Source organism: Photinus pyralis, unplaced genomic scaffold (assembly GCF_008802855.1).
Source record: "Photinus pyralis isolate 1611_PpyrPB1 unplaced genomic scaffold, Ppyr1.3 Ppyr1.4_LG1, whole genome shotgun sequence".
Lineage (NCBI taxonomy): Eukaryota > Metazoa > Arthropoda > Insecta > Coleoptera > Lampyridae > Photinus > Photinus pyralis.
In genome coordinates, this window is record NW_022170249.1 from 33,041,269 (window position 1) to 33,057,319 (window position 16,051).

The 16,051-nt window shown below is 38.0% G+C and overlaps 1 protein-coding gene across 1 annotated transcript; it reads right to left on the minus strand.

The window, feature by feature from the left end:
* Positions 1 to 13,295: 13,295 nt before the first annotated feature.
* Positions 13,296 to 15,445, minus strand: LOC116159548 (insulinoma-associated protein 1a-like). The gene has a single exon (XM_031472552.1). The coding sequence runs from the start codon at positions 15,429 to 15,431 to the stop codon at positions 14,601 to 14,603; it is 831 nt and encodes a 276-aa protein (XP_031328412.1). The 5' UTR covers positions 15,432 to 15,445; the 3' UTR covers positions 13,296 to 14,600.
* Between the last annotated feature and the right edge of the window lie 606 nt (positions 15,446 to 16,051).

Sequence of the window (16,051 nt, forward strand, 5' to 3'; positions counted from 1 at the left end):
CTTATTCATGAAAGCAACGAAATATCATATGTAAGCACCTTGAATGAAACTAAAACCATTGAGTAACTAAATATTCACTCAACGCTAAAACTAATAAAATTACTCTTTACGCATGCTGTATGTTTTATGTATGAAGGTATTATTCAATGAAATTTCTAATGGAGACAATGCGCAATGCTATTTACGAAAGCATCTTACAGATTAATGGGCGCATGCGATGTCATCTTTCTTATTTATGGAGAAATTCTTTGCAGTATTAACCAGATTCTTAAAGTAAAGACAAGCATATCACATATTGTAGAATCAGATGTGCGCATGCACAAACAGCGCAATGGTAACTTTCTTATGACGATATTTTTTTTTAATTTTATCCAAAGATTCTTCTAGTGGAGAGTGAAGGCAAACATATCGCATATTTTAAACATGCATGCGCAGATTGCAATGCTAAGTTTTTTATAAATATATATGCCATAACTTATTTTCCTTTGTACACATAAATAGTCCGTTACATGACCTTTAGGGAAGTACTGATCAGTTCATGGAAAATGCGCTAAACACTGTCCGTTCCTCCACTTGCTCGTCTGTCTATCTGCCCGTCTGTTCGTTCCCAGCACAGCCCCGATACCAGAGCGACAAAGATTCTTTGGATTAATCACTTCCTTCCCGAGTTATCACTGATTCTGTGCGGAGAAAAGCGCTTTCGTTGGTCGTAAGCAGGGTCGTAAGTGACTACATCTATACTTGCTAAATAGTAGGCCATGGATTCATGGAGATTTTGTTTTGTTTATTGTATCCATTGTAATTAAGGGAGCTGATAGCCATCAATAAAAATGGCTAACCATATGATTTCACAATTTTGAAAATATTATATACCTAATGTATAATTATTTAAAAAAATATAAGTTGTAATACATCATTGATATCAGAAAAATAATGCAAAAATTGACTTTGAAATATACAGGGTGTTGCATGTAAAAAATACCAACTTAGGGTCAAAACTCAGAAGTGGTGATCCAAATTTTTTTGAGTACGCAACTGCATTCTACGTCAAAATTTTTAAAGTAGATAGTTTTGCGATTATTCTATCTTACGTGGGTAGTAAGATATAATAATATCCCAATACCCAAAACTCTCAAAGATTCACAAATACCTTTAGAGAGACGGTCCTTAACGATTCTTAACCCTTAATTGTTTACCTTTTAATATTCTTAAAGGCTCTTAATGGTTCGAGTTTTAAAAAGAGCGGAGAACTTTAAGGAAATTTTCTGGGAAGTTTTTGGGCCTTTTTGAGGTACTTGGGAGATGTTTGCGGCCAAGGCCGATAAACACTTTTAGGGTTTATAGAAGCTCTTAAAGGGTCTTCAAGAAAAGCCTTTTAAACACTATTAAAGCGCATTAGGAATGTTTAAGGTTTTTATGGACTTTGAAGGACTCTTACTCTAAATGCCAATGCAATGCTTTCAAGGCCTCTAGAGTGTCTTGGACACGGTTCAAAACGTATGGAGACTCCGCGACTTTTAAAGGCCTTTACCTACTTAAAGCTCGTAAAAGGTCTTCAATGCTCTTCAAGATTCGGACATTAAAATCCTCTTAAAGACCTGTCACAGTCTCTAAAGGTGATTAAAAGGCTTTGGAGACCATTGAAAGTACGTATACGTAAAGACTCTTAAATACTCTTAAAAACCAATAACCTTTGATCTAACCTTTAAAGACTATATTTTAATTACTCTTCTTATTACTCTTGGAAACTCCAGAATATCCTTCGTACGCTTTTGACTTGAATGAATACCCTTAAATTAAAGATCCTTACATGCTGTTATTATTATTATTATTAGAAGATCCTTGAAAACTCTAAATGCTATTACGTGCGCGTGCCCATAAAAACATAAAAAGCTGCTAGATGCTCTTGGGGGCTGTTAACAAACTTTGAAGCACTTAGGAGGCGTCTAAATATTTTTAAATGTTTTGGAAGTCTTGAAGATGCTAGAAATCTCTTGAAAGTTCACACAAACGTTAGATAAAGGCTTTGAAAACACACCTAAATACTGTGAAGGCTTCTAGGACCTCTTAAATACCCTTAAAGACACAATTGTGTAGGTTTTCTTGGCTCAGGTGCCAAAGCGTAAACGTATGCGAGTGAAATACTTTGAAAACGTTAGAAAGTAATTTAAGACGATCGAACGGACAAAGAAAGTGGTGCGACAGAAAATCTAATCACTTTTTAGTTGCGCTATAATTTGAGGAATTTGAAATTGTGAAAATTTTAAACTTTTTTGAGGTGCAACAATAGAAACATGTTTAGTTTGCGCTACTTGAACTATAGTACATACTTATCCTCTCCGTGTACTCTACCGTTTTCAAGATATTTACGTGACGTTAAAATCGTTTTGAGTTTGACAATATATAACAATATATAAGGTGGATTTCTTTTAATTTCTTCTCAACTGTCTCGAAGACCACTCCAAAAAACATCTAGCAATAGAACATGTATCTGTGATGTATAGGTACGGCAATTTAACGACATACTTGGTGTCATTCAAGATAACGATTTGTGGTGGCGCTCCACTGTACACTTTTCCTGATGGTCATAATAAAGCAGCCGTGCAGCCAGACTCTCTTTTTATAGAAATTTTGAATACCTACTTTTCATAATTGGATTTTGTAAAAAGTAGGTACCTACTATGATAATCCATATTTAAAATTGTAGATTTGTAGATCATCACATTCGCTCCCACTGGAACAATATCCTAAGTGAGTGTGATGTTTATAGGTCAATTTCTTCCGATTCAGAAATCTGCGTGATGCTTTTGATACTTTCGGACGGTTCGAGGTAACGATACTATCGTTTCTGAATTTTCCCAAAGAGAGGATTAAGTTCAGGTATTGACGATACCTTCATTTGCTTCAGTGCTTTTAATAATCCAGCGCAAGCAGGAGAGAGGCAAAACGCGGTAAATATGGAAAAATAGCAAACAATTAGTTATTTAAAAATATACGACAAAAAATTGCTAGTATCATCCTACGTGCGGATTGATAATTTAACTTCATTCATAAAATGTAACGCATTTCTTCAAATACGTGCTGTACAGTTAGTTCCTAAAAGTAAAGCCAATGGATACTCTATTAAAGGAAGTAAAAGGAGGAAGTTTTTATCATTGTAATTTCCCACTCCCACGGCGCTCGTGCTTGGTAATCTCCTACAGCCTTGATTTACATAAATTTTTATTTCAGAATAAAAACTCTTTGTTAGGTTCTGTAGTTTTACTTGAGTAAGTACAAAGTAGGTATAGGGGTAGGAGCCCTACATGAGTTCATCAGTTGCACGTTGCATTGATTCCCGCCGTGTTTTCCAATTAGCTTATTAACTATTGAGACAAAGATTCGTTTCACTCAACATACGGTTGATACCAATAATAGTGATGTAGTTGTGAAGGCTGAAATAGTCTCTGGTTGTACGCCAAAAATTACCTATGAGACCATATTTATCATAATCAACATGGGATTCCAGAAATTTTTTATAATTTAGAACAGGAAGTTTAACATTTCCTTCTTTATTTCATTTGATCTTTGAAGTGCCGAGTTGCCTTTATACCAACGCGGTATTCGGTAACGCTGTAAATTACAAAGCACTTTTCGACATAAACTATTTTAGCCGTAATGATTTTCAAAATTCACCCTTGGGATTCGTTCAAGTCGATTTGCAAATTGGTAAAAAAGCTCAATTTAACGTATAAAAACCTTTAAATTTTAAGATGGCCCACCTTCACTTCCCGTATTCGAATTTGACATTATTTCTGAGTCAATCAATATTAAACTCGTTAGGATAGGTACTTGCAGGCAATGAAGTCAAAATGACGTCACATTAGAGCTTGAATAAATGTGGAGGATGTCGAGATAGGCCATTGATTCGCTTAAAACTAAAGTTGGCTAGTAGAAGAATGGATTGTAACGGTCACAGTTTCAGAGATAAAAGCAAAAAACCGCTTAGTCATCAGGGATTCAGTCACCAAAAAACGGTAATGGGAATTTTATGTGGTTCAGTATCTTAAAATGGCATTAAACAATAATTTTGAACGTTGCGGTCAAGGTTTGACTAACGTTCCTAGGCTGGTCATCGTTTCGGCAAAATTTCATGTATCGAACGTGGGTGAGTAGTAGATCATTTCAAATCTGTTTTTGAGAGTCTGTCAAGAAATTCCATTTGTATATTTCAAGTTCCCTACAAAACCAAAACGATATGTGTCAAGCCTTGGCGCCAAGGGTGAAAATCGTATGGTTTCTTGCAAATTTTCCAAAATTTCGGAAAAACGAAATTTATAAGATCAGCCTGTAGTTATTTGTTTCCTCCTGACTCTAAACTCAGAAATTGTGTAGTCCTAATTGACTCCCAGTTCGTAGCGTGCTATATGTATACGCAAGATAACTTAAAATAACAGTCAGTTATCCATACTTATTTATACTGTTACCTTCAATATTTGTTTTCTAATGTTTGGTTTCAATATAGTGGCACTTCCGTCTACGGGAAGCGGACACAATTTCCAGATTTTAAATGGAACGTTTACCTACATTTTATCGAAGTTTCTAATTTCGCTTCTGAGATTGTGTACCCCACACCAACGCGGTACGGCCGCTGTGAGGGCGGGAGCGGTAGCAGTGCGGATTTAAAACTTATGGCGGCATACGAGAGACTTGGACTTCCGGCCAAGGCCTTCAGTCGCTACGTCAAATACAATACTGCAGCATTTCATAATCATTTCGTTCAAATCATTTAAACCACACCTTACATCATCTCGGCATAAAGTCTTGCCTGTATTCACAAAACTATAGACATTATTATATTGCACATACCTAAGATCCAACGATGCAAGGGAGAACAGTTGTGCGCCTATCAATTCTTAGTAAGCGGGCGCAATTCTAACAGCTCAGTGAACAAGTTGAACAAGATACGAAGAATCGCATACGATTTTCAGTAAAGAAATTTTTTGGCACTCGTATCCGGAAACACGACTTTTAATCCGGCACATATTCAATAGCAATGATCTTTTCGTTAGATTAGACGAGGAATAAACGGACAGACGGACGGACAAAATTTCAAATCAATACCGTTCTGCACTAAAAGGTACTTTTATGAACAACGACACCGTAACAGTTTCAATAGCATGAGAGGTCTCGTGTATCACACCCTGTATGTAACACGCTGCCAAAAAAGATGGAGTTGTTTAATTTCCGAAAGTCCCAGATCCAAGTATAATTTCTGACAATTTTCGAGTTCAAAGTTGGAAGAAACATAAATTTTGAGCTTAAAGTCCAATTTTTAGGTGAATTTTTCGAAACAATAAAAATCCTTTTATATATGATGGTTTTTTCCGCCTGTCTGTTCCTCATGTAACTCGAGAATGAAAAGAGGCGGCGATGTGAAACCTTCGCCAGTCAATTTCTATGAGCTCAAGGAATAAGGATTAGTGCTATTGGATATGAGCCGGATTAAAAGTCGTGTTTCCGAATGCGGACTGATTTAATTAAATTAGAGCGATGCACAAACGGTCTACTGCGCGGTGATTATCTTATTTGCGAAGCAATCCTTATGAAATTCCGTTGCGAATGTTTTGAGAATTGAGTGTCGGGAGTCAGTACTCACAAACAGGAAGTGGTAGGTCTCTCTAAGAGGCCTCCAACGGTACCACACCAGACCGGATTACTAGCAACGGAGATATGATATATTTTGGAGAACAAAGGGTCGTAACAAAGTACCTACTAACAAAATGAAGATGAAAGTCCTTTGCTAGATGCATGTGTGCAAATTTGAATTCGAATGTCTCGAGAACTATTTGGTGTAATGAAGTCGTATGCTTTGAATAACTGAATTATTATTATTCTGTTTTTACTATGTATTGCTATTTTGAATTCCAATTTAATTTAAGATTGCATCGAAAAATTCCCTTCCTGAAAATCGTATGCGATTCTTTAGAAAATATAATGTAACGTTATTTATTAAAATTCGGGTTCGATTTATATCAATATTTATTAAACAAAACTAAAACACTATAAAATCCGTACAATTTATATCGATTATTTATATCACACACTTCGAAATTTATATCAGCTTTTCGCGCTCTATGTTTCTACTCGATCTCGATGTTCGGTCCGCAACCATTTATACACGCAAGCAATGTAAGTCCAGTACATTCTCGAATGTTCCTACAACTTCCACTATCGCGCGCGTAGAAAATTCCAGAGAATTCTGGAGCATTTCCGTTACACTGCCCCCTTCTTAATTCTGGACGTCTCGTTCAGAAACTGCGTTAGTATTACTTTTTAATGCCTCGTGTCGGAATCTGCAGTCAGAGCCTGCTCGACAAACACCTTTCTTGAAAAAGTAACAGTCCACAGTTTTGCGGAGGGTCGTCCCCTGTGGGTTGAAGCAGCATACTGTAATTCGAACGCTAGTGTTTCTAAAAATCACTTCGATCATGGTTCGCACTATTTTCCAGTCCAACCCATCTAAACCACATCCAATCTTCGGGATCGCCAAGCTATTTATGTCATAGTATGCCATGAGTTTCTTTAAGCTTTTTAAAGCAGACCAGAGGTTTTCATAGGTGGGTTTGCCTTCTGACGTTTTCTTTGAAACCAAGTAGAACAAAGAGCGTTGACTATCTTCCAAGCGCAGTACTTTACCCACTCGTGGTCTTTGCTTTAACAACTCGTCCATTCTTCCAAATCTTTTCCGGAATACGGAAGCTATACCTCTACCCATGCGAAGGTCTTCGGCGACACAATGGGCGATGGAAACGTTAACCGGAAGCTCAAAAATATTTTGACAAATTTCCTGAGTAACGCCAAATCGAGCTTTCTTCCGCTGGGCGTAATTTGACATAAAATCGTTAAAGTTTGGCTCGATCCCAAAGCTGCGTTCCTCTTCTCGAATACCTCTAACTTCTTCGTTGTTGTTGGATCCGGCATATCGTGCGAGTCGATTCATGTGGACAACTTTCGGTTTTCGGTGGTTCATTCTGATACGATATATCACGTCATTTATTTTCTTGATCACCTCATACGGACCTTCCCATTGTCTTTGTAGCTTGGGAGAAAGACCCCTTCGTCTCTGTGGATTGTGCAGCCATACCAGATCTCCAGCTTCAAAAGTTTCATTCATGCGATCGCTGGCAATCTGAATATGACTTCTAGCCAAGTCGTGAATATCGTTCATCTTCGCCTTTAGTTGGTCAACATAATTTTCACCTGCGACATATTCTTCATGGGGTTTACGCCCAAACTCGAGGTCACATGGAAGGCGTAGTTCACGACCCAACATAAGGCAGGCAGGAGTCTGACCCGTGGTCTCGTTGACGGCTGATCGATATGCCATAAGGAACAGGTGGAGGTACTGGTCCCAATTTTTCTGATGTTCTGCCACGACTTTTGAAAGATATTTACCCATCGTTCGATTCATTCTCTCAACCATTCCATCTGACTGAGGATGCAAAGGTGTTGTTCTTGTTTTATTGGCTCCTACCAATCGACAAACATCTTGGAACAAAGCCGATTCAAAGTTCCTTCCTTGGTCTGAATGGATTTCTATAGGAATACCAAAACGTGTAAAGAACTCCTTTACCAACACTTCTGCAACTGTTGCTGCCTCTTGGTTTGGAATAGCGTAAGCTTCAGTCCACTTTGTGAAATAATCCATAGCCACTAGGATATATTTATTTCCGCCATCTGTCTCGGGAAACGGTCCTGCGATATCGATAGCAACTCGTTCCATCGGACTACCAACGTTATACTGCCTCATGGGTGCCTTCTTCTTGGAAACTGGTCCGTTTCCAGTAGCACATAACTCACATTTTTGACACCATCGCCGGACATCTTCTTTACGGTTGACCCAATAGAATCGCTCACGTACCCTTTGCAACGTTTTCGTAATACCAAAGTGTCCTCCGGAAGCGCCGTCATGCAATTTTCGCAATACTTCCGACACTTTGCTTCTAGGTACTACTAATTGCAGCGTCGATTCGGTGCCATCTTCACTTTCAAGGGTCCTATACAACAGGTTGTCTTTCAGAGTCAGGCTATTCCATTGGCCCCAATAACTCTTTACTTCAGGACTTGTGGCACTAATGTCTTGCCAGCCTGGTCTTTGTCCGTGGCGCATCCAATTCAGAACAGTTTTTATACTTGGGTCGTTTTCTTGGGCCGTTTTGATTTCGCTTGGCTTCCATTCCTCACTCTCTACAGTTGTTCGTCGCAGATGGCCAATCTTGTCTTCTATTTTAGAACAATGTGTGCAGTTGTCTTTGCACGGTCTTCTTGACAAAGCGTCTGCATTATTGTGAACTTTTCCAGACGACGTAATGTTTACAGTGCAGACCGGGGCTTTGTTTCTGCAGGTCGGGGATAGCCCCTTCCTGTCGAACTTTCTTAGTTTTCCGACTGCTGTAATGGTTTTTGGCAGTTGCGGCGAACGTGTCCAATCTCGCCGTGGTTCACGTTTCTTTGCCAGTGACTGTATTGCTTTATTGACCTTTTCTTCCATTCTTTACTGACTTTTCTTCCACTACTTTACTGACCTTTTCTTCCACTACTTTACTGACCTTTTCTTCAAAACTTTCAGAGCCACCTTCCTCTTCGATGGTTCTTACCCGGCTCTCACTGCGAGGTTCCACCATACGTACTCGCGCACTTCCATGACTAGCTTTCTTGGCGGCTTCGAATTCTAACGCATGGGCCAAAGCTTTCTCAATTTTGTCGTGCCTAGCCAGTCTCAAAGCCTGCTGGGCATCTCCATCACAAACGGCATCGATAAATGTTTGTACAGCCAAGTTGATCAAGAAAGCTCTCCGGTGCCGTAGGGTATGCCAATCGAATCAGTCTAGCGATGTCCGCTTCAAGTTCCTGCAAACTTTCTCCAGATTTCTGTATTCGGTTCTTGACTTGGGCATAGTAAACTTGCTGAAGGTGTTTATCGCCATATCGCATTTCGAGTCGCGCTACTATTTGTTGGAAGTTCTGTTGATCCTCGGGGATAGTCCGCAACACATCCAGAGCATCTCCTCTCAGAGCAAGAATCAGGGCTGTAGTTTTGTCTTGAAGAGTCCATTTATTTGCCGCAGCCGCTGCTTCAAACTGTCGAACGTACGTGGTCCCAGGAATCTTACCATCAAAAGTAGGTGGCTTTACTCGGGCTTGCTGAACGTCGCCTTCTACTCTTGTATTTGTTTCTGGGTCGACCTTCTTGTAATGAGTAGACTGTGGCACCTCAAGAAGACGGTCCATCAGTAATTCATCTGGGGCATTATTAGTACGCTCTTCCGTAGTCAGTCGCAAGAATTGCTCGCGCAGCTCTTCATACTTGTGCTCAATCTCAACGAATGTTGCTTTAAATGTTTTGGAAACTTCCGTAATTCTATCTTAAACTTTTTCTTCGATAATCTTTCTAGAATTTTCTTCCAACTTCTCGAACTTCTCTTGAATATTTCTAGAATTTTCTTCATTAATCCTTCTAGAATTTTCTTCCAACTTCTCGAACTTCTCTTGAATATTTCTAGAATTTTCTTCCAACTTCTCGAACTTCTCTTGAATATTTCTAGAATTTTCTTCATTAATCTTCCTAGAATTTTCTTCCATTTTCTCGAACTTCTCTTCAAAATTTCTAGAATTTCCTTCCAACTTCTCTTGAATATTTCTAGAATTTTCTTCATTAATCTTTCTAGAATTTTCTTCCATTTTCTCGAACTTCTCTTGAATATTTCTAGAATTTTCTTCAAAATTTCTAGAATTTTCTTCAAAATTTCTAGAATTTTCTTCCAACTTCTCTTGGTTGCTTTTCATTTCTTGTTGCAACACCTGTTGGCCATTTTGGATTTGCTGGAGCAACTCGAGCATCGTTTCTTCCATTTTAGCGGCAGCAGATCTTGTTACAGGCATACACAAGCACAAGCACTTAATTTAATCTTACTTTTAATTAATTTAATTAATCCCACACCTGACACCAATGTAACGTTATTTATAATTCGGGTTCGATTTATATCAATATTTATTAAACAAAATTAAAACACTATAAAATCCGTACAATTTATATCGATTATTTATATCACACACTTCGAAATTTATATCAGCTTTTCGCGCTCTATGTTTCGTCCGTACTCGATCTCGTTCGATAGTAGACTAACTCGATGTTCGGTCCGCAACCATTTATACACGCAAGCAATGTAAGTCCAGTACATTCTCGAATGTTCCTACAACTTCCACTATCGCGCGCGTAGAAAATTCCAGAGAATTCTGGAGCATTTCCGTTACAATAACAATACCCCCTTACTAAGAGACTATTTTTAGATAATGTTTATTCGTTTACTTTTTGATTATTCCCACAAATAACTGAGATACAAAGTAATTTTTTCTATTTCGGTGTCACAATGATGATTTTGTACAACTGTTTTCGGTCGAAAACAGTTGTACAAAGACAGTGATTATAGTCGGTTTTTTTTGGTAACTCATCTCTTAAGTTGGCAGTTACTAGTTAGTACAAGCAGGTACTTCGTTGGGTACTTCCATGTTTGAACTTCAAAATGTCAGTCTTACTACGCTGCCAACCTAAAACTTAACGGCCTAAAAAGTGTTCCCAACATAAAACATGTTAGTTCTAATGTTCCCTATAGTTTCTGATAATGATTTTTTTAATTAAGTTAAAGCACCGAAATAGAAAAAATAGTATGAAAAACGCGTGTTACAATGCTTTATTGTAATACTCCTATCTTGCGGACGTATTACAATAGGTCGCATTGTAACACTTGTCTTTCAATATACTATTATTGCATTTTTGGACTTTTGCGCTGTTGCCATATCTTCCTGTAAGTCGTACGTCAAAATTGAGATCGTCGATCTATGCAGCGGATTTAGGTTTTAAAAATACTATACCTATTTCATATTTGTTAATGTGCACGTTTTCTTTTAAGGCAATTGTTTTCTTCCACATTGAAAAAATACTCCACATTGCAGATCCTTTTTCTGTTGAAAATATGCCAATAAAACGTTCTCCGACAATTTTGTGCAGTGATTTTCCGCCATCCAATTTTTAAATATATTGTACTGCTGTACATATTTCTCCTTTTTTTTCGCCACTTCAATCACTGTTTCTGTTCTATTGATACTGCTTTGCTACATGGATATAAATGATGCAGGTTCTTATTTAATGGTAGACAAACGGGTAAGATTTCGACAACTTGAGAAAGTTTGTGGAGACAACCAGAAGATAAACGCTTTTTGATTAATAACGATAGGTATAGCTTTTTAGGAAAGAAAGCCGTCATAATTTTTAACGCATTTTTTTTTATTTAAGAAAATGTGTTGTACTCTTAATCTCCCAGATGCTGTTTCTGGAAGTAAAACGTCTGTTTTACATGCTTGAGGCGACAACCAATTTGCCTCAGAATGTGCATACATACGCATGCCGCTAGTGGTATCAAATAAAGTTTTTGGAAAGAAAGGGGGGGGGGGCACGTTTTACCCTTCCTGGTATGCTAATGAAAGATCTCAACAAAACGAATTAATTTCTACCAAACACAATCCTCCTCCACGACTCCTTATCGTGATCGGTTATAATTCCTCACATCTTAAGAGCGGCGAGTGTCGGAACAGGGTACTCAAAAGGGTAATTGGGACGTGCGTCTGGAAGAAATAAATGCATTGGTGATGTCAAAACTTTCAGAGCGGATACCTGAAAAACAGCGTGTCGGATGATAGCATACATAAAGCCAAAAGGAATCGTCTGGACTGGAGGAGACATATCTATTGATGAGTTCGAAACGAATATCTCTAAAACCAAGTGTCGAAAGAGGGTACTTATAAAGGGCAAGTGGAGCGCCTGGACGAGACACATCTACTGGTGACTTGAAAACTTTCAGTGTAATTGGAACGTCCAGAACGATCTACTGGCAATGTGAAAACGTATGTAAAGTGTAAAGTGTATTGCGGAGAATTCCCCTAAGGGCTTGATTCTTCTTGCATTATGTAACGTAGATTTTGAATGTGTTCCAGACGTTCTTGTGTAAAGAGCCTTTCCCCCTTTAATCGCCTGCTATTTAGGTATTTAATTTACTAAACTATTTCGGTTTAAACTATGCGCTTTATCTGCATAAGAGTTTTGCACAATTTATACTTGTGTGTGGATGCTATGTTTATCTAAGGTGCCGGTGGTTTTTTGCATTGAATAAGTAATCATGCTTATTCAATGTTTTTTGCTATGTCGGCAGATACTTTACTGTACGTCTGCAACTTCCCATACATCAAACGTAAACGAGTAGTATATACGTATGAACCAAACAATCCCTAATTTTGTGGAGAAAAATCCCCTCTTGTACACCATCTCTCATTGTTCTCTCATTTTTGCATCTAAATAATGTGAAAGAACGATTCTCTACTTCTATTTTTCATTTACTTTTGCCATCTTTTAGTTAAAAAAAGTTAAATGGCATTGTGTTTTAGTGGTACAATTGTAGAGGTCTCTACGAGTTCGTTTTCAGCAATATCTCTCTTACCCCCGATTGTACGCCACCAACTCATCGCTTTTATTTAAGGCAACCTATTTGTATAATCCGAGTCATTGAATTTATATAGTTTATAAATTCAATGTATAGTATTCATTCAAAGCGAAAGTCTCATTATGGCAATTAAGACACAAAAGGGTGCAGTAACAAAGTTTACACACTTTCTTATGAATATCTTTTGTGTATATTTTGCCAAATATCGACTTAGAGTTCATTTACATTGTAATATTAAATGAAGGTAGAACTTCACTGATTATTTTTATGAGAATGATGGGCTCATTTGGAAGGAACATAAAAGTTGGAAACAGATCATCATGGGTATACCTACTCGAATTGAAGGTTAATAAACTGCGAAAATATAGACAACGAGCGACAAAGCCACTTCCGGTTGACAAATGTTGCCCAGCATTAATTAGTTCCTTGACCATTGTCTACCTATTGCTAAAAAGAGAATTGGAAAATTCGAAACCGTTATCGTGTCCACAGACGAACAGACGGACGGATAAAAAGTCCAAAATCATAAATTCGCTTTTTATCGCTCGTTAACAATTATGTGTGTTCTGTTTCAATCTATGTAAGGTAATCCTTACCTGTTGCTATTGCATACTTACTTACTTCGTTTAAGAAAAACTCAGTCTCGAATGGGAAATTTAATGAAGTTGCAGTGCTTACCTGATCCGCTTATGTGGTTTAAAAATGCATTGACCTATTACAATACATTATATATAAAGCATAATATTTTTATTTACAATAAGCCCTTTGACATTTACACAGCTTTGTACACAAATCTATATAGATACTCAACAATTTACAAAACTTTATATATATATTTGGCTAAATCCATAGACGAGATCGGCATTTGTGCAACAATTTATTTACAGAGAACAGCAATTGAACATTACACATTTTGTCTATGGTTCACTACTGAATGACTAGAACACACTCGCATCTGTTTAGTTACATTTTTACATCACTAACGTAGATACAAAACTAAAATTAAGTGAAATAGAATATAAAGAAAACGTACACCCTACTTACGTAATATCACAATAATTACTTAAATATAACTTTAAGACTAGACTTTGACTAGTTAAATTATAGAGAAACTAGAAATGCTTATTAACTATATTTATCTTTGTACTGGCAGATATCCCCTAATAAATAAAAAGAAATCAAGTGTATTTTCGAAACATAATCAGCTAAATTTATACAAAAAAAAGCGTTTTTAGTGCAGACTTTTGGCTTTAAGCTTACCTATTGCATGTCTTCCCATGCCTGCACTTTAGTATTTAAAAAATAAGAGAGCAAAACATTTAGGACTGTGCGAACACGTCTATTTTTTCTTTGTAAGAATTACAACATTTTTTTAAATTTTTTTAAATAATTATTTGCAATAATTATCAACTATCACTAGCACCGTTCAAAGGAAATTTACATAATAACAGGTAATACTGTCCACCGGTAGTGTATGAACTTACTGCACTCGATTAACTGTAATTATCGACTATTTTGTGTGACTAGAAATATTAACAAAATGACTAGATTAGAGACTAGAACAGAAAAAAGACTAGTTAAACTCTATATATTTACATTAAGTTTATGTACAACATGCAGAGAGTTTTTCATTTTGCAATATACAGGGTGGATGATGAAAATAAATATCACAAGAAAAACTCTTTACATAAAGATGACTAGAAAGGACTAGAAGTTTATGAACTGTACAAATTATGACTATGACCAGATGATGACTAGAACGTAAGATAAATCCGCCGTAAACCACACGCGATCTTAAAATCAAGCTTATGATTAAGCGTCGTCTCGCTTATACTTAAATTAAAATCTCTTGAGCATAGTTAAGACAACGAAAAAATTATTATCAAAACAGCAAATGCGTCAACGTATCAAAATTTAAAATTGATTAATCCACGTGGCATTCGACACATACCTGTCTGTAGTAATTAAAGCAGAGGGATGATTACTAGTAAGCGGCGGTAAGGGCGGCGGCCTCCAGAGCTTTGTCGGCATCCTAGGAATGGGGCGTACGGGAATGAGCCGTTGTCAGTCTTGTTGATGGACCGCTTGATGCTTCCTCAAGTAGGCCAACCTTCGAAATTTCTTACCGCACTCTTCGCAAGGAAACTGCTCGCCGGCGTCGAGCTCGCCCACCATATCCTCCGACTTGAGTTCTTTATTAGGTCGCGGCTTGTGCCACCTTCTGTGCGAAGCCAAATTCGCGGGACAATTAAACACTTTATCGCATTCCGGACAGCGATATTCAACGTGGACTATACGCGAGCAGCGATGTTGCGCTAACCCAAAGGCGTCCTCGTAAAGTTCACGACACAATCTACAAACGTAATCGCCGATGTGATTTTCAATTTTTGCCAATTCGGCTTTGGCTTCGTCGGTGACTTCCACAACGTTGAAGGCTGGATCGATATCACCCTTTCGAATTACTAAGGTTTCGCCCGGATCCAATTCTCTTATTATGGTTCCGGATACTGGAGAACTTGTATCTTCATCGAAGTTAAGTTTGCGGGTCACCTTCGTCTTCTTCGAATTATGTTGGATGATCGGAGATTTGTTTTTCTTCGATGGTAATTCGGGAACGATTAAAGGCGTTATAGCCGTTTGTCGTTTATTACCAGGCGAAGGCGTGCAAGGTGGAGTAATCGGCGTTTGATTTTTGATACTCAAATCTAATGGACACGCTGTGAGTTCTAGCGGTTCGGAGTACTTCAAATACTGCAGGTGATGTTGAAGATGCTGCACCGCAGCATTCGAAGTTAACAAAGGCGGTTCTAACCCAATGCGATGCTGAAGTATCGCATGGTGTGTTCTGTAAGACGCGAGCTGTTCCATCTCATGGTGGTATTGCAAACGAAGCATGCCACCACCGCGGCGTGCACCGACGGACTGAACTAAACTTTCTTGACATTTCAACCCTATATTCCTTCCCGAAACTCCCCAATAACAGTCAAGTTCCGCCTAAAGGACGCCGTGAGCTTGCGCAGGGTGGGACTATTTAAAAGCCCTTATTGGTGCTACCCCAGGCATCAAGCTTATTGGTACAATGTTAAATCAGAACATTTCCCTGAAAGCTACGGCGTCGTGACGATAAGAGCGTAACGGATTTTTACATATCCCGGAAACTACAATGAGCGTCTAACGGCTATACGCGCCGCCGGGTGTACGATAGTTATGTAACAAATCATTAACGAGATTCCGTTGCAGATGGTCAATTTCTCACCCCCGACGATTAAACAGGGGTTATTTTCAATCGTATTTGGTTTAGATGTATAGGTACCGGATTTTTTTTTGTTAGAGTAGAACAACTGTCGCGCTCATCCAACTATCTGTCTGATTAAATTTATTACTCCATATAATTGATGTTTTTCCGTTACTTAATTAAACATTTATTGCACGATCATTCCCTGTGTGGGAATTAAACGGATATTTTTAATTTGGACACAAACAAACGCGTCCGCAAAGTGCTCACCGTTTCAGAC